At 39.3% G+C, this 25,966-nt stretch overlaps 1 protein-coding gene and 1 long non-coding RNA gene across 4 annotated transcripts in view; one reads left to right on the plus strand and one right to left on the minus strand.

The window, feature by feature from the left end:
• The window catches only part of RNF13 (ring finger protein 13), a 44,729-nt gene extending 21,181 nt beyond the window's left edge, over positions 1–23,548 (plus strand). Inside the window, exons 6-12 of one of the 3 annotated variants that reach the window (XM_056358393.1) lie at positions 34–124; positions 1,093–1,198; positions 4,817–4,864; positions 6,232–6,325; positions 18,117–18,196; positions 20,260–20,340; positions 22,059–22,314. In XM_056358393.1, coding sequence (XP_056214368.1) covers positions 34–124; positions 1,093–1,198; positions 4,817–4,864; positions 6,232–6,325; positions 18,117–18,196; positions 20,260–20,340; positions 22,059–22,091 — 533 coding nt within the window. In that variant the 3' untranslated portion in view covers positions 22,092–22,314. Of the gene's footprint in view, positions 1–33; positions 125–1,092; positions 1,199–4,816; positions 4,865–6,231; positions 6,326–18,116; positions 18,197–20,259; positions 20,341–22,058 lie in introns of all 3 variants that reach the window. The other 2 variants (XM_056358391.1, XM_056358392.1) reach the window with 2 other exon arrangements.
• On the minus strand, positions 1,205–14,192 carry LOC130158069 (uncharacterized). Its single transcript, XR_008825162.1, has 3 exons — positions 13,079–14,192; positions 5,566–5,691; positions 1,205–2,229 (listed from the first exon to the last, which is right to left on the minus strand). It is a non-coding gene; the product is annotated as an uncharacterized LOC130158069 (long non-coding RNA).
• Positions 23,549–25,966: the final 2,418 nt, after the last annotated feature.

The raw sequence follows: 25,966 nt of genomic DNA on the forward strand, positions 1-25,966 counted from the left end.
GTGTCTGTGTAGTAATAGTTCTGTTTCATACAGTTGAGGTTTTAAAGAAGATTGACATCCCTTCTGTCTTTATTGGTGAGACATCAGCTAATTCTCTTAAAGAAGAATTTACTTATGAAAAGGGGTAAGTTAACCTTGCATACAACTGTTACTCCTTGCATTAAGTCATTGCCTCTCGTTAATATTTATGGATTTAAAACAGGGTGTTTTGATGGCAGAGGCTATAGGTATTCCAGGTGAAACCTTGTACCTGAGAGCGATGAGCAGAAAACGTTTTAAAAACTAATATAAATTGCTTGCCTGCAAGAGGGTTACCAGATATTTATCAAACACTACTTTTTTCATTTTCATATAGCATTAAACATAGCTAATGGTATACGAATCACAGAAATGTTCATGAGAGTATGCATGTTTCAGATCTAAGAGTGTGTTCTTTTTACAATGTATGTCAGTTCCCATTGAACGCAGGTGCTAGTCTTTAAAAAACAGAATTTTAAACACCATTCTTTATTAATAGTTCTAAGACAAGCCTGAAGTAACTTTCTATGCTAAGTGAATCTGCATGATGCATTTACAATAATTCTAATGGTGTACATGATTAGGTTTGCCCTGCTTCTGTTCTGCTTTTAAGTTAAAAACTTGAAAAGCACTGTGGGAACAAGATGGTTAAAATATATACCTCCAATAGGATGGAAAAGGAAGCGAGTTTCATATTATTAGTCTTATGATCTTGCTTCAGGTATCTCTGATGTCCTTTCACTAAATTAATCAGCTAGTTTTGAGTAGACACCCTGCTGATGAAACTGCTTGATAAGTAAAGTGTGGCTCCACATGAATAGTAGTTACAGAACTACTACACTTATACATTGTACCTTTTTGGGTGTTTCTGACTGCTTGTGCCAGCTTACTAAATTGACTTTACATTATGTGGATATCGGCTGAATTTTCTATGTTGCTGTGCACAGGTAGGTGTTCTTTTAGTGTGTCTAGCGATAACATTTTATTTTAATGTTTTTTTAATGTATTTATTTTAATTCATTGTTCATTAAATTCTAAATTACTGAGAAACTGTTACCTTTTTTCTCCCCACAGTGGCCATGTTGTGTTAATCCCGGAGTTCAGTCTTCCTTTGGAGTACTACTTAATTCCATTCCTAATAATAGTAGGGATCTGTCTTATTCTGATCGTCATATTTATGGTAAGTTCCTTCTTTTAATAACGCTCTTTCTTTCAAACAAATCATCACAGAACTGTCACTTAAGTGAAGGGGTATAGTAAAGGAACAGAGAAAGCTTTGTGTACTGTGCATACCTGTACCGTGCTTACCTGTAATCCTTTATTGTCTCACTACAATAAACAGGTGCAGAATTTTGGCAAAGTGATACAGGATCCTGCCCTTAGAATGTTCTACCTGGCACATAACTACTTACAAAGAATTGTCCTCACTTCTGCTCTTCAGCTGCACAAGTGCTTTCTTTTTCACCCTGTAAAGAATGACCTGTCCTCATGCTCTCATACACTGAGTTTGTCCCACCTGACCAAACTTGCGCTGCTTAATAAACGTTAGTCCCACTGTTCCACAGTGCAGGTCTTGCTGGTTTTTACTGCAGATACACTAATCAGTCAGCAAGCTCAAAACCTGTTACAGCATATATCATACAGCATATACATCACCTATAGAGGTTCTCGGTTGGGCATATGTCTCCTGTAAAAGGTAAAATAGCCTAGCTATACATTATTTCAGAATACTTAGCATCCCACTTCTTGGAATCTCTGCTTGTCTCTGACCAGTTTATTTTACCTTTTGATAACAGTTGATGCATTACTTGATTTTTATATAATATTTTCACAAAATACTTTTTCCTGTGTTAGTGGTTTTTGTACTGTAAGTCATGCATTTAATTGACAATCCTGAGCATGTTTGTCCCAAACAAAATTGCAGCAGCTCTGTGAAAATAAAGCAGAAATGATCAGCTAGTGAGAAGGTAAAATTCACCAATGCTTTGTCTTGTTTGATCTCCTGGTAATAACCTTGCTCATAAAGGATCTTGTCTCCGTTAATTAGGTGAATGTATAGCCTTACCATTGTATGCTGAAAGTCAGCAGCTTGAGGTGAGGAGAGATGGTATTTCTGAAGGAGTCTGGTCACCAGGGATATTCTGTAAACATCTGTTCTGAGACCATCAATATTCCAACTTGAGCTTCACTAATAATCTGCTTGTTGTGCACCTAAGTTGAAAAATCAAACAAAATACTGGTTATCTTAAGAAATGGAATGAAGAAGGCTATGAAAGGGACTGTAGCATCATTTGGAAATCATAAGTACTGGCTTTGTACCGTATCAAAATACGGTCTGAAACCCTGATCCATCATTTTTCAGAAAGATAGTAATTGGGGAATGGAGAGAAAGGTAATAAGAATAGTTAGGGGCTCTGTAACTTAAAGAGCGATTTAGAAGGTTACCATTGAAGAGAAAACTAATGAAGGAGGGGGAACATATGAAAACTGTAATCATGAGGAGCGTGAGCTTGACTGATCATGACCACTGCCATGGAAATTAAAAATTAAAATAGACTAGTTTTACTCTCAGGATATTTCTTCTTCTTTTGCTTCAAGAGTTTCTCACCAGTTCAGCTGCTTTTGTTTTTAGATGGCAAGTTAGTTGCAAAAATTCCTTATGGACTTCAGTGCTGTCATCTTCAGGTCAAGAACTGAACTGTATTACAGACTAATTTCACCAATTGCTTTAGCAAGGAACTAGTTACATAATGCACAAGGCTAATCCCACTGAAAGGCCACCTCTCCTTAGAACTGCAGATGTTTCCCTCACTATGAAAACAGCTGTTTTCTGCATCAAAGGTGGCATGACAAATGTCAGAGGAATGAGGTAAATAAATTTGTACAGTGTTTGTTGTTAGGACATAAGTGAGTTCTCTTAGCAGAAGCTATCACAGAATGGTTTGGGTTGGAAGGGACCTTTAAAAATCATTTTGTCATGTCTGTGTTGTGATCCTCCTCCCCTGCAGCTATCAGCAGGGGCATCTTTTCACTAGATCAGGTTGCTGAAAGCCCCATCCCACCTGACCTTGAACACTTCCAGTGATGGGGCAGCCACAGCTCTGGGCAACCTGTTCCAATGTTTCACCATCCACATAATAAAAACTTATCTTGATTATGTCCAGTCTAAATATACTGTCTTTAATAGATACTGATTCTTGAAAACTTGACCTTTTAAGAACTGCGTATTTTTGTATCAGCGTGCTGATGCTCCAGATAAAAAATATTTTTTGCTTGATGTGTGAGTTTGAGCTTTCAGGATTCCAAATTAAATACACAGGGAAGAACCATATACACAGTCCAAAAGGAATAAACAGTTAGTAGGTAGGATTAGCTATGAGAAGGGGAAATAAACATTTGGTGAGGAAAATTTCAGGGGTTTAAACTAATCTCCAGTGCTGTCTTTCCTTGCTTATGCACTGTGAAGAAATGTAGAAAGGGGCACGTCTGTAAACTATGATTAAGAATTTATTTTTCCAAATTAGTCCCAGTTATAAAAGTAAAGGCTTTGAGAGGCCTGAATTTCTCTTCTGTTAGTGGTAATAGGTAGTCAGTGCTAAAATTAATTGTTCTTTTCATGTCTTAGGATCTTGTAGAGGAAAACCAGACAGGAACCAGGAGAAAATTATATTGTATGTCTGCAAGTCAGGATTATCTATAGTGTGTATTTGGGACAGATGTCTGGACGGTTTTGGAAGGAGGTTTTATTATGTTGAAAATTACAAAATCCATCTACACATCTCGTGTTAAACTGAAAGGAAAAGGGAAGAAGTCTTTTAAAAGTGTTTTCCAGAGTGTAGTACAGGTTCGAAGGGGGAGCAGGATAAATCCAGGCTCACTGGTGGTAAGCTATGGGGTGGCATGATAATGTTTGATGGATGGTGTGCTTGCGAGGGCTTTTTCTCTGCTCCGTGATGTACCAAGTAGACTGGGACACATCTGAATGTGTGTACGTTGGCACACACAGTATGAGGAACAAACAAGAGGAACTAGAGCTCCCACAGCTACAAAATGATTGGCGTGAGACTTCGTGGGGAGAGTGCTGCAATGGACAGTTACAGGCTGTTTTGGAGAGATGGGCAGGGCAGGTGAGGCAGAGGGGTAGCACTGTGTGTAAGGGAGGGGTTGGACTGTACAGCACTTGCATTAGGGGATGAAATGGCAGAGAGCCTTTGAGTAAGGATTAGGGGAAAAATTGATACAGTAGATGTAGGAAAGCACTTGGGGAAGTGGTAACTCCCAGCTGACTTTGAACTTGTATGTGGTTTACTGCTGCAACTGAATGCATGTAAGTCTGTGGGCCTGATGGGCATCATGCCCGTCTGCTGAGAGAGTTGGCCGATGGTAATAAGATACCTCTCTCAGTTATTTGTCAACAATTTTGGGAATTTGGAGAGGTCCCCGTTGACTCGAACCTAGCAAATATTATTTGCTCTGTATTCAAGAAGGTGAAAAAGGATGACTCCATAATCATAGGCCTGTCAGTCTTGCTTCATTGCCTGGTAAAATTACAGAGAAAATTATTCTGGGAGTTTTTTAAAAACACTTGAAAGACAGCGTGGTCATTGGTCAAAGTTAATGTGGGTTTGTGGAGGGAAAGTTCAGTCCTTACCAACTTAATGTACTTTTATAACAAGATTACCCATGTAGTGGACAAAGGGAAAGCAGTAGATGTGTGGAGCTGTGGTTTTTGGCATTTGGTTGTTGGTTTTTTTGTTTTGTTTTTTCTTAGCAAAACTTTTGATATTGTCTTTTACAGTCATCTTCTGGACAAAACATCCACCATACACTAGACATGCATATGTCGGTAGGTGAACAATTGACTGAAGGGATAGGCTCAAAAGGGTTGTAGTAAAAGGGGTAACATCTGGCTGGCAGCAGGTCATTAGTGGTGTTCATCAGGGTTCAACTTCACAGCCAGGTGTTTTCAATGTTACTATCAATGACCTGAACACACTAGTTGAGTGCATGTGAAGCAAGTTTGCCAGCGATATGTAAATGTATTGCCTTGAGTGTAGAGAGGCCTTAACAGAGGGATCTTGGTAGATTAGAGCACTGGACAATTAACAGGTGCAGTGAACTTGATCCCAGGGAGGTTCTCCAGGTTGGATTTAATCCTCATTCATTTGTGGTTTTGGCCCTGCTTGTTTCAGGGTATCTTGTTTTGAACTAAGAAATGAATGTGAGACTCTGATTGTTACTAAGTATCTGAACTGCAGCAGAAAAACTGTAGTTTATGCATACAGCTCATTGTTTACTGAGGTAAAAAGAGTCTGAACAGTTTAGATCCAAATAGGCTTGAAAAGTGAAGCCAGGTGCAATGCAGAAGAAGAAATCTATTTTGCCAAAACCAGTTAGTTTCAAATGGCCTAAAATACTATTTGGCCATAATATACATACATTCATACTTTCAAAAAAATTTCTTGTGAAGTATATCAGTGCCTTCTGGGGATTCCTGAAGTGAGAGATATTAATGCTGTTTATAATATTAATACTCTCAGTGTTTACCTTATCCACAGGGTAGGTATGTGTAGAGCACCTCTGCAGACTTCAAAAGACTTGGTAGTGTGTTACTTTGGTTAAGGCCTTTGTTGTTTGTCGTCATATTTGAAAAAGAATGTCACATCACAGGTGCTGGAATTAGAAATCGAATAGAAGTAGCATTAGGGACTATTAAGAAAACTGAAACAGAATCCATAGTGTAGTTGAAGACAGCAAGTAACTATGGCTTGAAGTAACTCCTTTACTCCTTCCCAAACTACCTCTAGGTACTATGAAAACTGATAAACATTGGAATAATCCTTTAAAAGAGCTGTAATAATAATCTAAAAGTGTAAGCAAAACTAGTCAAACTTAATAAATTGTATTTTGCTTTGGAATGTGCCATCCCACTGTGCATGGGCCTTGTAGCGAATTGCAGTGATGGCTGTTATTTTATATAGTATGAACATAATTTTTTTTTTTTCTCTCCTTTCAAAAAAACCTTGTGTATTTTCAGTTTATAGTGCCATGGTCGTGGAGAACATCCTTTAGGCTTTATTCTTGAGTCTGGGCAAGGGAAGCTGGGGTTCCCTTTTAACTAACTTACTGTGAAGACTTGTAAATAAAAACTTTTATTGTTCTTCTGCTGTTTCAACTTGCTGCTCATGTTGTCTTACTTATGTCTGTTTCCAGATCACAAAATTTGTGCAAGACAGACACAGAGCAAGAAGGAATCGGCTTAGGAAGGATCAGCTTAAGAAACTTTCTGTACATAAATTTAAGAAAGGCAAGTGGATCATTCTTTGTCTAACTAGTTAGACCCTGTTGTTTTTAACACCAAAAAGACTCTATATTGAGGGGGGTTGTAGTTTTGGAGATAATTTTGAGTACACTTGAAATAGAATTTGGAGTGAAAGCACTCAATTTGAATTGGCCCTGTTATCACTGAAGTAGGTAAGTTCTAACATTTCTTTAATGGAAACAGAGCAGACTGTGGCTGAGAATTAAAATGCTGCTTAATGCGCCACAGAATCTGTACAGAAATTCCACAGAAGGTCCTTGTTGTGCCCTCCTTAACAGTAACCACAGCAGTTGCTTGCTGTGGTACAGTTTCCATTATTTGGAACTCCCACCTGCAGCACTGCATCCAGCTCTGGAGTCCTCAGTACAAGGAAGACATGGACCTGCTGGAGCAGGTCCAGAGGAGGGCCACAAAAATTATCAGAGGGATGGAACATGTCTGCTATGAGGATGGGTTGAGAGAAGAGAAGGTGCTGGGGAGACCTTAGAGCATCCTTACAGTACCTAAAGGGGCTGGCAAGAAAGCTGGAGAGGGATTTTCTGCAAGGGCATGTAGTGACAGGACAAGGGGGAATGGCTTTAAATTGAGAGTAGAGTTAGATTAGATACGAGGAAGAAATTCTTTGAGGGTGGGAGGCGCTGGCCCAGGCTGCCCAGAGCAGCTGCGGGTGCCCTGTCCCTGGCAGGGCTCAAGGCCAGGCTGGACGGGGCTCTGGGCAACCTGGGCTGGGGGGAGGTGGCCCTGCCTGTGGCAAGGGGTTGGACCAGATGACCTTTGAAGGTCCCTTTCAACCCACACTATTGTGTGATTCCATGATTATTTGTCTGGAAACCGCTAAATACTAGCGGCACAGAAGTTGCCTGACATTGTAGAGACTATAAAAACAAAACTGTCTTGTGGGTGTAATTTATCTGCTTTTCCCGAGGATTGGTCCTTTCATTCAATCATGATAGTTCTGTGAGGGCAAGAGCAATTCAAATTTAATGCCAAAATACTTGCTATTGCGATTCTTTGTAGCGATGAATTTTATGCAAGGTCTAATAACAAGATGAGAAATAAAGTTGTTACTTTATTCAATGAAGTAGAAAAGCTACCTTAAGTCCTTCTCTGTTGTAGTCTACTCCCCAACAGTAGAAAAGAACCTGATACTTTCCTTCTCCATTTTGCTTTTTAAACGTGTTACCATTTTAACATCTGATTGTTCATTCATACAAGCTATTGCAAGGTATGAGAAGAAAAGGTGGAAGATGTATTTAATTGAAATGATTGATTACTACATAACACATTTCAATAGAGAATGTATTTGCTGAGGCACAGTGACTGCATTAGGGGATATGCCTGGATTCAAGGATAGAACCACTTACTGTTCTTTGACCTCAATAAAGCTAGCCTGCATTATTAATGACATTGCTCTCGCTTTATGCAAAGCAGATGTTCAATTTGAGTAGGTACCGTATTAGTGCAATGTTAGTCAGCCTCACTGGGGGGGGAGCAGGGGGAGAGGAAAAAAAAAGTGGGTTCCTCTGCAGGGTTGACTGAACCTTGCTGTAATGACCAATCTGTGCTATTGCTATGGAGTTAAAATTAACTCTAAAAAGTGTGCTTAAGCCAAGAAAGCCAATACTAATTTTGTTTCCTCTTATTAATTCTTTATGAAATCTAACCAGAATAAAAATACAAAGTAAATTATGTTGCACTTTAAAGAGAAATTTGCAAGGAAAATATTGCTTCAAGGAAATCAGTTAATCTCTTTTTCAGCTAACTATGTGCATCTGTAATTATCTCGGACTTACATCACTAAGTAGCCAGTCTATGAAAATCTTATCACTGTTTTCCTCATTCTCCTTCCTCTTTGCTTTTGCTGAACCTTACACAGTATGAATTGTTTGGAGGGCAGTCAGTCATTGTAAATACAACGTGGCCGTAAATATCCAGCATATCCCCTGTGTTGAGTGGCTTATGAACAACAGAACAAAAAGCTTATTTTTTTTTTTTCAACTAGGATTTCGGTTTCTTTAAGCAAATGATCACTTTGGTTCTACTGCTGTGAAATTAATACCTTGCATTGCTTTTTTAAAGTCCTTTTGCTAAAAGGACAAAATTTGACCCAGTACTTGCAGTTTATAACCTCTGGCAATTACAGTAAAAATATATTGCTTCGTGTTTCTTCGTGAAAGATATAATTTCTCAGGACATTATTGCAAAATCCATTCACTTCCTATCCAAACAATCTTACTTTTGCTTTGGAAGGATAGGTGAAAGTAACTCCTGTGGGCTATAATCCTGTTTTTTAGGAATGCAGAGTTTTGTCTCCAGCATATTCTTAAAAATCTGTTCATATTGAAGCTAAAGACACTGTAGATGCTGTTCTTTCTTGCATTGGTTTGTGTATCATGAATCACTGCCTAACAAATGGTTTCACTACTGTAAAAGGCATATTAAGGGAAAGCTGGCTTTAATGGATTTCTGGAATTTAATAGGTTGATAGGCAAATGATGATGTAACGAAGAGGATTGTTCTGTAGAGGTGATTGCACTCTGACATACCTGAAGAGTTGTTAACACAGAAAATACATAAATCATCTCTAAATAGGATTTGAGTCATGTACCACTGTAACACATGGGAATCTTTTACTAATTTCGGTAGGCTTTAGATCAGGCACTTAGTATTTTTGTAATGAATGGAGAATGCAGTAACAGAAGATTTGGCACTGACTATCTTTGCAAAGTTCTAATCAAGAAGCCTCACCTTCGAATAATTCTACAGAATGCTGCATACATATAGCAGAATGTGTTTTCTACACTGAAGGAGTTTTGGAGCAGTTGCCTTGTTGTGGTTCCTTACAAAATGGATTGCATTTTGGTCATGTGAATGTTTGGTGAGTGGGAGTTGATACCTTTTGTATGATGTCTTTATAACAAAAGTCAACACAGCAAAAAAGACATACCCATTTAATGTGCCTGTAACTTGATTGTTAGCAAATCTGAATACTCTGAAGAAAGCTTAAGATCTGAATTGGTATGTATTGTAGAATTTATTTTCAGAAATATATACTATTATATCCAAGCTAGCCTAACTACATTAGAATGCAACCTAGGCCAAAACTGGAAAGATTTTTACATCTTTAACTGCAATGAAGTTGCAGTGTAACCTCTCACTCCTGTAAAAAGAAAATACCATAACTTGAGTGAAGATAGTATGCTACAAAAGAGATGTGTCTGCATATTATTAAGAAATTAAAAATGAACTAAGTAATATTTTTGTACATTGCATGTCAAAAGTTAGGATCTTAAATGAGTGGTTAGATGCCTGACAAAGAATCTAGAATTTGGGAGGTGCTACATCCGTAAGACTTCTAAAAAAGAAAAAAAGTTCTTTCGTACTTCAACACCTAATGAAACAGTTTAACTGGAGACAGTCAGCTTTGAAATCCTTTATGTACACGTGGAAAAAAGCCCCAACACGTGACAAATAATAAGCTGTAAGAGTATGTGTCGTTTTAAGTAAATACACATTAAGTATCATGTATTGAATCTTTGTATACGTATCTCTATGTGCAGATTGATACATATAAATGAGCAATAAGTGGGAAACAGATGTATCTGAATGCCATTTAAAAATCTGCTTCAGAGTGTCGTTCTGCAGTTTACTGTGTGTTCCTAAATCTAGTCTTTTCCCTCCACGTGAGATTGTGATGGATGTAGTTACCATTCATTACTGACCCATCTGCTTGACTGCACAGTACAGTAGCAGTTTAATAGAGATAATAAGTCACAAGGTCTACTGATGTCTTGGCAGCTTCATTTTTCCATTTTTCATTGTTCACAAGTATACATGCATGTGGGTGTATAATTCTGTTTCTGAAAATATTTTTTTATTCATATGTGCCAAGTAGAAGATAATTTTGCTTTCTATAGGCTCTTCATGCACAGTTTATTTAGGCAAGCTAGTTTATTTTGCAGCAGTTTCCATACGTCCTGGTTTTGCTGATTTTTGGTAGTTCTGAGCCAGCTTCTGAAATACAGTAACAGGTATTTGAGAAAAAGATGTCTGCAAAACGTCCCTTTCAAAAACTGAATGTTCTGTTCTTTGAGGGGCATGTGATCACGGAGGTGAAACTAACTTGGAGACTAGTCCAGGAGGCTGCAGGATTCATGGAGAAACCATACAGGCAGCTGTGCTTAGGCAGGCTGGTGTTTCTGGTCCTGGCTGCTGTGTGGGCTTGCCTCCCTTCCACAAACCATGCTGAGAGCAAGAAGCTGGGTAATAGTGTTAATCAAGCTGTGTAATGACCTGTTGGAGTAGTGTTGCGGTTGGACTGCAGTTGATGGATCCAGTGGGTGCAGGTGAGGCAGCTGGGCTGAGGGCTTGTTGCCTATCACTGTGCAATGAAAGATGGGGCTGTGAAGTTGGGTGAGGTAGGCTGGGATACATGGCCTTGACAAGAGTCAGAGAAATACCTTTGCTGCAGTTGGTCGGTATGGTGTCAGTTAGGTCTGTGGCCTCCATGTTTGAGAACTTCAGCATTGGCCTTATTGAGACAACTTCTATCTGTATTTACCTGGCCTAGAAATGGATGTGATGCTTTACTGCTGCATCACTTTTTTTCTGAATGTGTTGCTGTTCATTTGCCAGGGGATGCCTTGGTGAGATAAGCCTACTCAAGAACTGTGTGCTATCATTTTTCAGGATTTTCTTATACGTGTTGAATGACTAGTGGAGAAAAAGACAGTTGTATTTTTTTCTTTTTTCCCCTCTGGGGTGCTGCGGGCATTTCGGGCGAGCGGGAGTCAGATTCAAATACTCACAGAGTTCAAGATCTGATCCGTTTATTGTACAAACCAGGTAGACTTTTATAAGGCATTCTATAAGCGTGCAATAATGTGGTTGGCTATTTTACAAGCGTATAATAATATGATTGGTTAACAATTGTTTACTGGGAAGATTTCTGTTTCTGCTTTCTCTGGCACGTAGGCTCCTTTCTGCGGTTTCCCAGCTCCTCTTATCACGTCCCGTTGGCCTTGCTTTTGAGCAAACATCTGCAATTTGCTCCTTTTTCTTCATCCCACTGTTCTGGCCGTAACCTCGTCTTATTTCTTCAGTATTTTTCCACTTGCTTCAGAGTTCAGTATAATCATTCAATACAGCAAGAGCCCCAACACTGGGGTATCATGCCCTTGACAGTACTGACTGTCCTTCATTTTTGTGTTGAATGTGGTAATAACGTGCTGATTATAAATGATTCACAAATATGGTTTGACTAATAGAAACAACAGAGAGAAGGAATGTCACAGGAAAAGAGGAAGTAATTTCTAAAAAAAGCTATAGCTGAAATACTTTGCTGTGTTAACATTAAATGAAAACTCGTATGTCAGTGATGTAGGTCTGGCAGTGATGGACTCTTACTTAATCTCTCAGACTTTTCCTACCTGCCCATTAGGTGTTTTTCCCTCTCCTGCTTTCCCTTTATCCTGTTGCTGTATAGTAACTATCAGAAAGACTGTGTTTATAAGTGGTTCTCATGTCCACTGCACTTATTTTCTGAAATGCCAGGTTACAGCAGTGTTATTTTCCAGCAGCAGGTATCAGCTTTGCCTTTATGTTAAATACTATATATTAAGAAAAATATTATTAACCACATTTCACAGACTTTCTCTGCCACCACAGAAGCCCTTGGGATTTATCTGTTGGGAAACAGATGAGAATTTGATCTTAATCATGGATTTCTGTTAATTAGAGAATAGATCTATGAACTGGTGGGTCCTGAGTTGCAGCTTCTACTCTGATTTACTGCGTGCCAAGATAAAATAATCTGTTGGCTTTCTTTTCCATCCCTATAAAGTAGGATTGGGAATATTTATTACTTTGCAGTGCTCTTGTGGAAATTGAATACTTAATGTTGCAATGCTCTATCAATTCTATGGGTTGGGGTTTTTTTGTTTAGGTTTGATGAGGATTTTTTTGGCATTAAGTCTTCATTTTATTGCCTTCTTGGTTTAAGAAAGTTTGTAATGAAAGAAATTCATGCATGTGTACTCTTTTACTGTAATTCACTTTTGCTGACAGTGAAGCACACTGCAGATGTGCTCCTTCACTGATCTCTTGCAGTCTTGTCTACCTTCTTTTTTCCGTTGTCAAACCACTAGCTTTAGCAAAACTGTAATTTAAACAACTTGCAGTGTCTTTGTTAATTGTACCCATACTGCTGGCTGGTGTATCTGATGTGATCTGTAATAACACATCAGGCAGTAGGTAACACAAGGACTTTACTGCATTAGAGATCAGTTTGTTATTACATAGGTATGAGTAGTTTTCAGCATCTATCTTACACTCGCAAATAGAGAAATGCTTTTAATAATGTGGAGAACGCAGCTTCTAAGGATGTGTTCTGTGCCTTGGTTTTCTGTCTGCTATATAACTGAGTACTATTTAAAATACCTTGTTGTTGCTATACCTTTGGAAGGGAGGAAGGTTAAAAGTTTTTGTTCTGTTTTCTTCTAAACTGGAAGTGTTAGGTGCAGGCAAAAGACAGATGCAGTAGAAATTCTGTCATGGCCATCATAAAATAGGAGAAATCAATTGTAACCATTATTTTGGTAAAATGAGAGGGCTTATTTTGCTTACTTTTGCTTATTTGGGGAGTTTAGGTTGCACAGGGAATACAAGAGCAAGCTTTATGAATGAGGCAAGAAAAGAATTGTATGCAAGTAGGCTTCTCTTATCCTTCCAAATACATACCTAGTACCACAGTTGATAGCCCTTCCCATGCTGTATGTTCCTTCTGTTTTCATCTCTAATAGATTCCAAGTTTCAGTTTTGTCTGTAGCACTTCTGAAATACTTAAGTCCTTTAAAAAAACCCACAAACTTAACAGAACAGCAACAAGTCACAGTCATGATCCTGTGTAAGATTCTATTCTGTATTTTCCACCCTGCAGGAGAGATTCTAGATAAACACCACCAGGTGTTGTACGTATTTTTTAAAAAAATGACAGCACCTTTAGAAAAGCCCAGAATAGAACTGTTGCCCTGAATGTGCTTTATGCTGAAAATTTTTAAGTCTACAGAATGCTAGTTGCTGTAGACTTCAGAGAATTGTGTGCACCACAGTATGGGTTTCTATCGTAGAATGATTCTCTGCACTACAAAAATCAATCCTGTGTGATTTTGATTTTTTACATCATAGTAAATGTTATTTTGATATTGGAATGGTGCAAAAGGCACCTGCTAATAATGCAGCTAAACACATTCATTAGATTAAATAGCTCTATTGGTTATGAGCTGGCTCAGTTCTTAGCTCACTTTTGTTAACATCTGAAAAAGAAGGCTTGCAAAAATCCTGAATCAAGGCAGTGGAGTGCTTGTCGTCTACTCTGGTAATGTGAAATATAAGCTGTGTCCCTATTTAAAAGCTGAAGCTACAGTTATTTCTATATGAATGCTATTAGGCTACTACTGTAATTCTTCAGTTTGGTTTTTATGATTTTTTTTTAAATGAGAAAGTATTGAAACATGATCAAGGCTAATTGTGCAAGTTAGATTGTTTACAGACTAAATGGGAAAAGCTGTTACACTTCATTTATTTGAGTTTTTTGCGTTTTGGAATTATGCTTAAGATTATTTTTTTTATATCTGCAAAGAAAGTTTATTTTTCTCAGTGAAGTTATTGTTACACAGTTAATGAAAAATCCTGGTCAAGCTGCTTTTTAGAACTTTTAAGTCTTGAATTTTTCATGTTTGTCCTTTATTAGTGATCTTATTCCAAACACAGAAACAGAAAAGTAGTGCATCTTTGCTCCTTTTCTGTCACTAAACAACTTCATTTTGCTGATTCTCTTTCCCCATGAACCAGTACTTGAAATTTGAGATGACAATAGAGATTCATCTTTTGTGTCTCTACCTCACAGAAGATTCACTGGTGTTTTTAGCGTTCTGCAACTTCCTTGGAAAGTTCAGCTCCTTCACTGCCAGTGCACAGCTCTTCATTTTCCTAATGTCATGTCCTTGGTCTCCGTATGTGTACTTGACAGATACAGAACAGTCACGCTGAGTTGCATATGAAAACTGAGGTCTTTGAAAACTGACTATTTAGATAACCTAATGTAGATAACTTTGCCATCTGTAGAAAAGCATTGGGTTTAGCAGCATGGTATCAAAACGTATTTTGAGCTGAGTTTCTAAAAATTCTGTCTTGTCATACAGTTTTGTTACAGTAAAGGGAAAGCTCTGCTACTCTTGGAGCATTTGTGAAGGACATATTTTCTGAGTAATGCAATATCTGCCTGCTTTCTTCACTCCCAACCTTCTTGATAATGTAGGTTAAGTTCATGACCCAAATCTGGGCCTCCTGTTTTTTGAGGAGGCTCATTTCAACACATTATTGAAATCTGCCCCGTGATTTTCACCTTTTCCCCAAAACAACATTTAGACAACTTGTGTTATTATATCAACTGTTTTCAACGAGCTTGGAGCATGAACTGTGCCTCTGATTTCTCCCCAGTTTGTCTCATGTATGTAATCTGGATGGTGCTTTGGGAAGCAACAGGGGAGTTGCTATGAAATAAAACCTAAATTTGTGCTAAACAATGTTGTGTCACAGATTGCTCTGTGTGGTATGTGTATGTGGAAAGGTGAACTATATGCAAGGGATTCTTGGGGCTGTTAACGCTAAACCTAGCATGCATCAGTCTTACACATTTAAATCAGATGTCTCTGATGTCAAACCTCAGTGATGTGCAGCAATGAAGTTTTGGTGTGGCAGATAGTAAACTTCTATCAAGTCTTTTTTTGGGCTGGGAGAGGATTAAGGTGATGCTGTGGGGAGTGGGAGTAGAGAATTGAGTTGTGAGGATGACTGATGAAGAAACACTTGTGGGATGGATGGGGCTAACCTTAAGTGGAGTTTGGAAGGAAGTAGAAAAGGTTGAAAGGAGATGGGGAGAGCTGCCCTAAGGGGCACCGCGAATAAGATATGCCATCTCAACCCTTCTTTTACCTTGAGGCAATGAGATCACTGGGGCCTCCATTTCTCTTACTGGGAGTCTCTGCCTTGCTGTATGCCTTTTCCCATTTGTATTTTGATATGAGAGAGCGAACCTTCTCTGCACATACTCTTTCTGATGGAATCTACATCTCTGTACCTCCTGTCCTGGTTTTGAGTGGGAGAAAGTTAATTTTCTTCTCAGTAGCTGGTACAGCTGTGTTTAGGATTTGGTGGGAGAACAGTGCTGATGGCATGCTGATGGTTTCAGTTGTTGCTAGGTGATGCTTATACTAAGTCAAGGACTTTTCAGCTTCTCAGGTACTACCAGTGGGAAGGCTGGAGGGGCAGGGGAAGCTGGGAGGGCACACAGCCCAGAGAGCTGGCTAAAGGGCTGTTCCATGCTGTATGATGTCATGCTCATTATAGAAGCTGGGGAAAGAAGGAAGGACGACCACAACGATACATTCAGAGTTACGGCACTTGTCTTCCCAAGTCACCATTATGTGTGATGGAACTCTGCTCTCCTGGAGACAGCTGGATGCCACACCACTTCCCTAGCTCCTTTGGTGTACAGTAAACCCCAGGATGTTAGCTAGCCCTGAGGATGGTGAAAATATAAACAGTGAGCACTGGGAGTTTAAGCAGCTGTGAAGACGGTACAGGTTAGGAACCATCAGACTTAGTGGGCTAGGACTGCTATTACAAATATTTAGCCAAAATACGCAGAGTGTGACACAGCTCTTTGGGGCCACCCCCAGGATATTGCCACCTGTATCTGGGATGTCTGTTTCTTGGACAAGGTGGTCAGTATAATCTTTTTTTCGTGAGGCATGTCGTTGGTGCCTTTCCTCATCACAAAGTATATGACCAGGATGCAGGCACCTGAGCACCACGTTGAACAGATGACTGATGACTGCCCTTATGATAGCATGTACAAATACGCATTGCATCATTTGACCCTGTTACTATCCAGTTCCTCAACCAAACATGTCAGTCAGGTGATAGGAAGGCTTGCAGTTTAGCCTGCTGGCACATGTGCTTCTAGCCATGTGACAGAGAGGACTTGATGGGAGGAGAGGCAGGCTGGGCTAGTCCTGTTTTTTCTTGGTATACTCTAGTTCAAGCATCTGAAGAATACTTCATGGTCAGGAGAGTGTGCAAGCCCTAGCAAGCAGCTGCTTGTGAAGAGATGGCATGGTACTGGATGGTGTTAAGACAGGAGAGTTCAGTTGTCTAAAAGTGCTAATGGCATACTAGGAGAACTACCATCTGGAAATAGTGAGTAGCCACACTGGATGTGTTTAAGTCGCAAAAGGTGTGTGAAAGAAGAGTTCACCAACTTTTGCAGATACAGTGGATTTGTGCACATGTCCAGAACTTTTCCCATCTTGACAGAGCTGAGCAGATACTTAATCCAGCTTATGTCAAAGCAAGGGATCCAAACTGTGACAGGGACCCTTTCACTGCTTAAGTCCCTCTTGAGGCTTGATTGGGTAAGTATTCACAAGACCTGTAATGAAATGCAGCTCCTTAAAAAATGAAATTCAGCTATCTGTTTATTTTAAAAGGTGTACTTTGCACTATCCACCTATTGTAGTCTAGTAATTGGCAGTCTTAGGCAGGAGGTGGGGGATCTAGGTTCTATCCTAGTTCATTGTCTTCTAGGATTAAGATATTCATTTCCATCTTCTTCCAGATGCTATTCTCTTAGGAACTTGCATTGCACATCTAAAGCCTTGACCTAGAACTAGGTTTGGGGCAAGGGAGCGGTTTGGCCCTTTACCAGGATTACTTTCTGATGGTCCTGAAAGGCTAGTTCAGAATATCACTGCTCCAATGGTCAAGTTTTCTTTTCACTTCCAACCTAATGATTCCTGGTCAGATGATTGCTCCCCCTGCTTTTTTTCCCCCTTCTTCTCCTTCCCTGCTACAGCTTCTTTCTCTTCTCTGTCCCGTGGTATCGCCCTCTGTGTTGTTTATAGAGGAAGCTGAATCCTCTTTCAGCCTTCATATTGTTAGATTAATATTATCAACTTTTTTTCCTTGTATGGTAGTTCCTTTGTTATGTGATATTATTATTTCTTAGGGTTTGTTTGAATTAATCTTTTGAGGATATAGGTGGTCACTTTAGACTCCTGAACAGTATTTACTGCTTCTGGAAACTCTGCTCTTGATGCTTTTTACTGTTGCATTTTTCTTTTTCTGTCCCATTAGGAACACTGTAGTGATCAACCAGTACACTCTGCTGCTGCTCAATTGTTTGTAACTGATGAAATCTCAGTTAAAAATGCCCAAGGGCATAATCCCTAAATAGATGCACTTGCATGTTACAGTGCTGAATTTCATTCATGTACCATTATTCCAGATTTGCAGATTTTTCTGTGCTATCCCAGTTACCCTCTTGGTGATGCTGCCTTAATTGCATCTCATATATGTATAGTCGATGCACTCCTTGTTTGTGTATCGGTATTGTTCCAAAGCAATTTTGTAAAAAGACAATACCGTTAACTTTCCTCCAGCCTCATGAACTTCTTCCAACACCACCAGTAGCAACTTCTATTTATTCAGCCCCCTCTACCAATCCTTGCTAATCTTACTGACTAGAACAATCATTTCACACATAGAACTTTACTGAATGTTATACCAAAGTCCACATAGGTAAGATGTGCTGTATTTCTTCCTTCTAGAAATGGGTTGGCAAAGGCATTGTCTACCTTTACTATGAGCATGTTATATTAGATTCTCTTTATTTACATAGCTTATCGTTCATTAAGTGCCCTAATTTATGTTACAGGCCACTCTGGAAAGAGCAGTCTCCTCCCCTTCTGTTGGGCTTGTGTATGCTTCACAGAAGAGAATCCTAGATTCAGAGGGGTGAGGAAGGCACCAAACATTCAGGATTTTCTGTCCTTGCCTGGAGAGGGGTGTCTTTGAATCCATCTGCATTGAGGGAGATGGTTTAAATTTAAGAAACGTACCATGGATTTGTATTTGTTCTCTCACTGCTTTGTTCTGCTTTCTGCTGTTCTGTCTTTTGCCAATGTCTCTAGGCTGTTCCTTTCACCAATTTCTCCACCCCTTTGCCAACAAAAACACCTGCTGTATAACTACGAAAAGCATTGTATATGTATGAAACAGAGATCTGCAAGAAATGTTATTCAGGGTATTGTGTCACCTTTTGAAGAATTAGGCTAAAGAGCAGGTGCCTTCAACTGTCCTGAGAAACACACATGCTTAATGCATTGTGAATGTACATGTTTGTAGATTAAGTTCTGCTGAATTTCATGACATTTTCTAGCTCCAGCAGTTGTTCGAGATGCTGGTAAGGATGAAGGCTGTTGGACTTCAGTTTCTGAAGCTAAGGAAACAAAGATGGGGTAAGAATAAGGTCAGCACTGGTAAGGCCACATCTGGAGTGCTGTATCCAATGCTGGGCTTCCCAGTACAGGATAGATGTGGAGCTCCTGGAGAGAGTCCAGTGAGAAGCCATGAAGATGAATGGACTGGAGCATCTCTCCTACAAGGAAAGGCTGAGAGAGCTGGGTCTGTTCAGCCTGGGGAAGAGGAGGCTTGGGGGGATCTCTCCCATGTGTATGAATTGGGTGCAGGGAGGGTGCCCCATGACGGGACAGGAAGGCTATCTAAATACTGAATATAAATATTCAAGGACACACAGATTAGGAGGAGAAAAGTGATACTGAAAATTGTGGTATTTTACAACTTTATTTGCAGTAACATTCTGTGAAAAGGACTGTGCTGGCTTTGGCTGGGGTAGAATTATTTTTTTCCTCATAGTAGCTGGTATGAGGCTGTGTTTTGAATTTGTGCTGAAAACAGTGTTGTGAACAGAGAGGGATGTTTTAGTTGTTGCTGAGCAGCATTTGCACAGCGTCAAGGGCTGCTTTGCCTCTCACCACATCAATGAGCAGGCTGGGGCGGGGGGACAGCTGACCCTGAGTGATGCAAGGGGTATCCTGTACCATATTGCATCATGCTCAGCACGTAAAGCTGGGGGAGGGAGGAAGAGGGGGAAGTTGATCGCTATGGCCTTTGCCTTCCCAAGTCACTGTTGGGCATGCTGGAGCCCTGCCATCCTGGGGATGGCTGAGCACCAGCCTGGCTGTGGGAATGGCGATGGAATTCCTTGCTTTGCTTGCGCACGTGCCTTTTCCTTTACCCATTGAACTGTCTTCATCCCAACCCATGAGCTTTCTCACTTTTATGAGACACTCTACTGTCCCACGGGGCGGGGGCGGGCGAGCAGCTGCAAGGACTGCCTGCCAGGGTGAAACAATGACAAGGACATAAGCTGCTGGTGTAACTCCAAACTTTAGAGGGTCAGTGTGGTCCAGGAAATTGGAAAGAACCATTTGGATTGATAAAAGGACCATGTTGTAAAGGCCTTGATAAAAGTGAAATGGGAATAAATTGACTTCTAAAAAGTGTTTATCTTTTGGTCATACAATGTATCGCAACAGTGTACTATCAATAATGTATATCTTATTTGTGAGGTTTGAATTACAAAACAATGTAAACTTTCTCCAGTGACTAGACTCATTCTTGATTATTACTCTGCTTTTTTACCCAGTTGTTTTTGTTGTTCAAAAAATCTTATTAATACCTGTATAGTAAAGTGAATCCTATATTAAGTTCTTTTATCTTACTGTTAATAAGAATGATATAATATTATAGAGATAGCACTTCACACAGTTCAAAGTATTTTTATTAACCTGAAGGGAATGTGTATGAGCTATAGTCCTAATAAGGAAAGAAACAGAGCAGTCAACTATACAGTTTCAAAGAACCTGCCCCTTGCATGGAATGGGAAGAGTAATGGTTTCTCCAGCTTGTGAAACTAACCAAGAAGAACCTCCATGCATGTGTTCGAAAAGGTCTGTTGCACATCTTTTAAAGTGATTCTCAATTATGTGCTGTAGGAGATGAATACGATGTATGTGCCATCTGTTTGGACGAATATGAGGATGGAGACAAGCTCAGAATCCTTCCATGCTCTCATGGTAAGAGGCTGTATTTTAGGTTTGGTATTTGTATTAAAACAGGTCTTTAAAACACCATGTCTAAACCCCACAATGAATATGATTTATAAGATTTATTTTTGCTAATATGCAGGAGTGTATATACAAATTAAGAGCAAACTTTTCTCTGTCTAGAAGCAAAAAAAGGCTAGCATTCCTACTTTGTACTTTTTTTTTGGATGTACACATGAAAGAAAATCTGTGCTTGATGCTGTCCCCTAAATGTCTGTATTTAATAGGGACACATTCCAGAGTTACTTTTTACATTTAAATAAGCTTTCACTTTTTCCAAGATTAATTAAACTATAGAACATGATTCAGCTGTTGGTGACATAGGGATGAAGGGGTATAATCTACCCTGTAGCCATACAGACCGCTGCCTTGACTGCACTTGGAAGTCAGTGTTGTCAGTGCAGAGATTAGTGGAATATTTTTACTGTGACAAGTTTGCACTGTCTGAACAGTCTTTTTCAAATGCAGCCCACTGCAGAAGGTGTATCTAGTAGTCATGTATGTATCTATGCATAAGATAAGACGGCTTCTAACTGCATGCAAGTATAAGAAGCATTTTTAAGGGCCTATATCTAGAAATCTGGAAGAGGCCTGTCCGCAAGAACATCTCTAAACTTATATAAAAAAAAAAGTTTAAAAGCTGTGTAAAATCTATCAAGAAAGATAGGATTCATCCTTCCTAGCTTGAGACACTCTCTCTACCTTGCAGTCAGTTAACTATATTACAGCTATTTTGGCTGGGTGCAGTTTTACCCAGCTTTTTCTCATTAAATTCCTGCTCTTGACCAGGCACTGCAGCAGCAAATACCATGCCACTAAGATTTTTAAAAGGAGGCAACTGCTGTTACAGCCTTACATCCACAGTCAACATAGCAGATGACAGACTGAGCTTTGCAAATCCTCAGTCCTAAAAAGCAATTTCAAAACGAGTTGACAGAGAATTCTCAGAAGAGGAAGAACAGATTTGTCCCAGCTGGGGACTGCAAAGCTACCTAAACCCGATCACCAATGTCAAAGATGGCTGACAAATTTCAACCAACCAACCAACCAAAAAAACCCCAAAACCACACCATCATCTGTTCTTGTAGAGAACATGCTACTAAAGTGCTTGAACAGGTACTATACACAACATGCTTACCCTTGTAAATACTTAGCTCTTTGCCAGGTAGAAGTCCCTGTTAATAAGCAGAGCTAAATTTTAATACCAAAAGTAAGATGCTTTCAAACATATTCTTTTAAACAAGGCCAGTATAGTTGCAGTGCCTAATTTTAAATCTGCAGAATCATGCAGTAATTTTATTTAAAAACAAGGTGCTTCGATGCATCTTGGTGGAGGTTAGAGGTGTTCTGAAGATAATGATGGTGGGCAGATCTGCTGCAAGGTGGGTGTGATTCCTCCAGAAGCTTTTAAAGCCTATTTTGTCAAATGTGGCTCATTGCAGGATTGCTCTTGGATTCATTCAGTAGAGGAACTGGGTATTTATTGCATATAACCATATGGCCAAGCTCCTGATCTGTTAGGTGTTTTATACATAAGGATACACAGTCTACGTGCTAACCACCTTGTGACTAAAATTCTCTGTACGAGTTAAATTTGAAAATTGTCCTGTGTTACTAAATACAATTGAGCAGGTTTCCTTGTCCTTTTCACTTAGATAACGATGTACTTGTGTTTTGTTTTCTAACAGCGTATCACTGCAAGTGTGTGGACCCATGGCTGACAAAAACAAAAAAAACATGTCCTGTATGTAAGCAGAAAGTGGTCCCTTCTCAGGGGGACTCTGACTCTGAAACAGACAGTAGTCAAGAGGAGAATGAAGTATCTGAAAATACCCCTTTGCTTAGACCATTAGCCTCAGTTAGTACTCAGTCATTCGGGGCTTTGTCAGAATCGCATTCCCATCAGAACATGACTGAGTCCTCAGAATATGAGGAAGATGACAATGAAAATATTGATAGCAGTGATGCAGAAAATGGAATAAACGAAGAAAGTGTAGTAGTTCAACTACAGCCCAATGACGAAAGGGAGTACAGAGTGGCAAATACTGTTTGAGACTATTAATGGTGAATAGTGTATGAACAAAAGAGTTCTTAAGGCTATACTTTACAAACCTTTATGTAGGGAATATATTTTAATCTGTAATCCATTCAGTTTCTTCAGTAGGAGCAGCAGTTCATGTAGTTAGTACTATGGTTAAGTCATTACAGATAGATTTATTTTTGATTCAGGTATTCAGTCATGTGTTCTGTCTTCTCAAAATGAACAGTTTAACTGGACTTCACAATGCTAATGAATAATGTTAGTAGTTTATATCAATAGAAATATCACACAGACTCTAAATGTATCTTGTTCAAATGGGATTTATCTGGAAGTAACTTTTTCCCACTTTGTAGCTACAACTGGGTCATAGAGATAGCAATATTTGTTACATGTATGGTATGTGTTACCCCTTAAGCCCAACAAAAAATGTATTTGCATGTTTGTACAGAGTTTTCCTAAAAACTGTCACCACTACTGAAAGAAAAATGCAGAACAGATCAATACTCGGTAAGCTGGTGTATCAAAACAAAGCAGAAGAAATTCCACTTACCTCAAAGCAGTGGTTCCAAATAATCCTTTGGAGTTTGCCACAGTAGCTGAGTTCAAGCAGTTCCATTGAGCAGTTCCTAGGATAAGGAAATTTAGCATATATTTTTAGTTTTGAGCAATTCACAAAGTAAGGTCCACTGTAAACACTAACAATCCCTACTTGCTACCACAAGGTAGTCTGGTTTCCAGTGATGATGTGGGAGTTGGGGTGGGGGGGGTGGGGGGGAGTGGGTATGACCAAAACAGAGGTTTTGTTCCACATAGAAAAATAATTTTAGGTAAGTATTGTGTTGATCCTCAACTCATATACCTCTTACTAAAGAGCATTTTATGCTGCATTAGTCTGCTAAACTATGTATATATAAAAAATTCTTTTCAAATACCCGATTTGAAAAAAAGTGCTTATAACTGTTTTAACAGAACTTAGTACTTACCAGTGTATTATGGAAAAAGTAAATGCTATATAATACCTCTGTAACTATGTAGAAAGTAAAAACATACACATACTCAAAATGCAGAGATTTTTTTTATATGGCCTTGAGTAAGGAAAGCTTGAAAGAATGTTAATAAACATGTTTTCCACTTTAAGTATCAAAAGGAATTTATTGAACTTTTGAGTTACTTTCATTGTGTGCTCTTCTATGTTTATTACTAACATTGAAGTGTTTTGAAAGATCCAGACGATGCAACTATTAAGGTCCCTTGGTAAACGTTACCTTAAATTGTGCTGTGTGTCACAGTACAAAGGGCTGTACTGACCAGTACATACAGACATGACCATGCAGGAGTGAGTTACGTAGAAAACCTTAATTGTTGTTCACTTTTAGTGGAGAAGTTTGAATCAGTCTGGGTCTGTACATGTAATTTGTATGGGCGAGAGGAAGGGAAGACTAGTGTGCTATTAGTATTTCCTGCCCACCTGCCAACACCTTCAGAGCCTGTGTCCTGGGAGTCAGAAAACGCCGAATCCTGGGCTGAGGCGATTACAGGCAAGGTGTTTCTGTTTGTTATTTCTGACCTAATACACAGTGCAGCTACATTCCTTGCTTCAACCTGGCAGGGGAAATCCATGCTGTGGGACTGGCTGAGAGTAGAAAGTTTATTTTGTAGAATGAGATGTGGATAATGAGGAAGGAATGATTAATCTTCAAACCACTGCCACCAGCAGTCCACGGGGTTAAAGGCAAATGTATTACATTTTCACCATGTAAAATTCCACTTCAGCTTGCCTATGTCTAGTAAAGTCCCAATGTGAAAACTGATTTCTGAAAACTTGTTTCTGAAAAAAATGTTCTATTTTCTAAATTTGCTAATGGTATTAACGTAAATTTTTATTTCAGCAGGCCTTGGTAGCAACCATTGTAGCGATACTCCCCCTGCCATACCTCCTCTGTGCCACAGGTACAGTTTACTTGTCAGCTGCTGTTGCCAGTGAGAACGAAAATCAAAGAATAAATAGCACTTTATTGTTAGAAATACTTCAGAAGGTTGAGTATCTCATAGTGTTTCTTAGTAGGACTTGCATATTTCATTAAAACTTGCTGGGTAAGTCTGTTTCAAAAGGTATGGCCTGTTCAAACCCACAGAAAAAGATGAATACTGATTTTTCTTAGAGCTGTGGCCTGCTACATTATCCATGTGAAATAGCACTGTTTCTTTGCCCTAGGCCATAAACAGGTGACCTCTAGGGTTTTTTGCTTATGTGAAGTCTGTTAATGTAACTTCAATCTCTAGCTCTTCAAGAATAGGATGTTGGTGCTTTAAAGAAGTTCATACTTGATTGTCCAGTTGAAAAAAAATTTTCTTCTAATAAGTGGTTGTAACTAGTGTCTGAAATGAAAAGTACTTCATGGGACCCCTGAAACATACCATCTCTGCATAAAATGGCATGGGTATCACGGGCAGTTTACCAGAAATGTTGTTTGTACAGCTAATGTAAATAGCTCCTTGCAAAGAAGCTTGCACCAAACCTTTCACTGCATAATGAGAACAAACTACTTGGAAAAGGAGTCAGAAGAGGGCAGGAATTAAAGCTTGCCCTCAAAGGGGGATGTAAGCATTCATTTGTTGGGGGCGGGAAGAATCCAGTAAGAAGTGACTAGAATAAAGTGATGGGTCTGATAAGTATTTTTCTTGACAGGTCAGTAGTCAAGGAAAGGAGATTTAAATAGCAGAAGAAAACAACTCTCCTCACCCACCTTGACACAGTGCACAGTGTTGGGAGAGTTCCGGGGCCAGTGTTTGAACAAACAGTAATAATGGGTACCTACGTACAAAATAATATAATGAATATTAAAAATGCAGTGCTGTCAGCAGTTCAGAATAGTGAGCTGTTTTGACTGAATTCTAACAGAATTCTAAATAACATGTTCATTATAACAGTAAGACCCTCTGAAAGGCTAAGTAATAGCGGCTGCTATAATTAAAATCTGTCTGTGAATTACTATGGTACAAAAAATAAGCACACTGACAATTAACTTCATAAATGTATTTTGGTGAAAGTAAGGGATAGATTAGAATGGCCTGGACATCACCATTAAAACTTTTAAAGCCCTGAGATTCTGCATATAAATGCAGCCCCCATCAGCTTCTAGTGTGCGCCAGGCAGTCTTAAGAGGCCTAAGTAATTGGGGATGGAAGTAAACCTTCAGAAAGCGAAGGAAGTCAGTCAGTAGTGAATTACCTTCCTGAGTGTGAAGAGAGACTGACTGAACAACTTGAGAACTACCCTTAAAAGAACGCCACATCCTTGGAAGCAATTGTGCCTCTTCTCTGTGGTGCTCTTAGTTTGCACATCTTTCCCATTTCTTTCTTATCATCTGGGGTTTTTTAAGCAATTATGTAAGTTCTGGTCTAATGTCAGTTCTGTTCTTTTACCCAAGCTTTGAATAAGAACGTACGCTAAAACAGGGGTCCTCAAACTTTTTAACCAGGGGGCTGGCGTGCGGATAAAGTGGCAGGCAGTCATCTGCGGCTGCTTGGTTTCCCCCCTCAACCCCTGGTGGG

Source organism: Falco biarmicus, chromosome 13 (genome assembly GCF_023638135.1).
Source record: "Falco biarmicus isolate bFalBia1 chromosome 13, bFalBia1.pri, whole genome shotgun sequence".
In the NCBI taxonomy this organism is placed as follows: domain Eukaryota; kingdom Metazoa; phylum Chordata; class Aves; order Falconiformes; family Falconidae; genus Falco; species Falco biarmicus.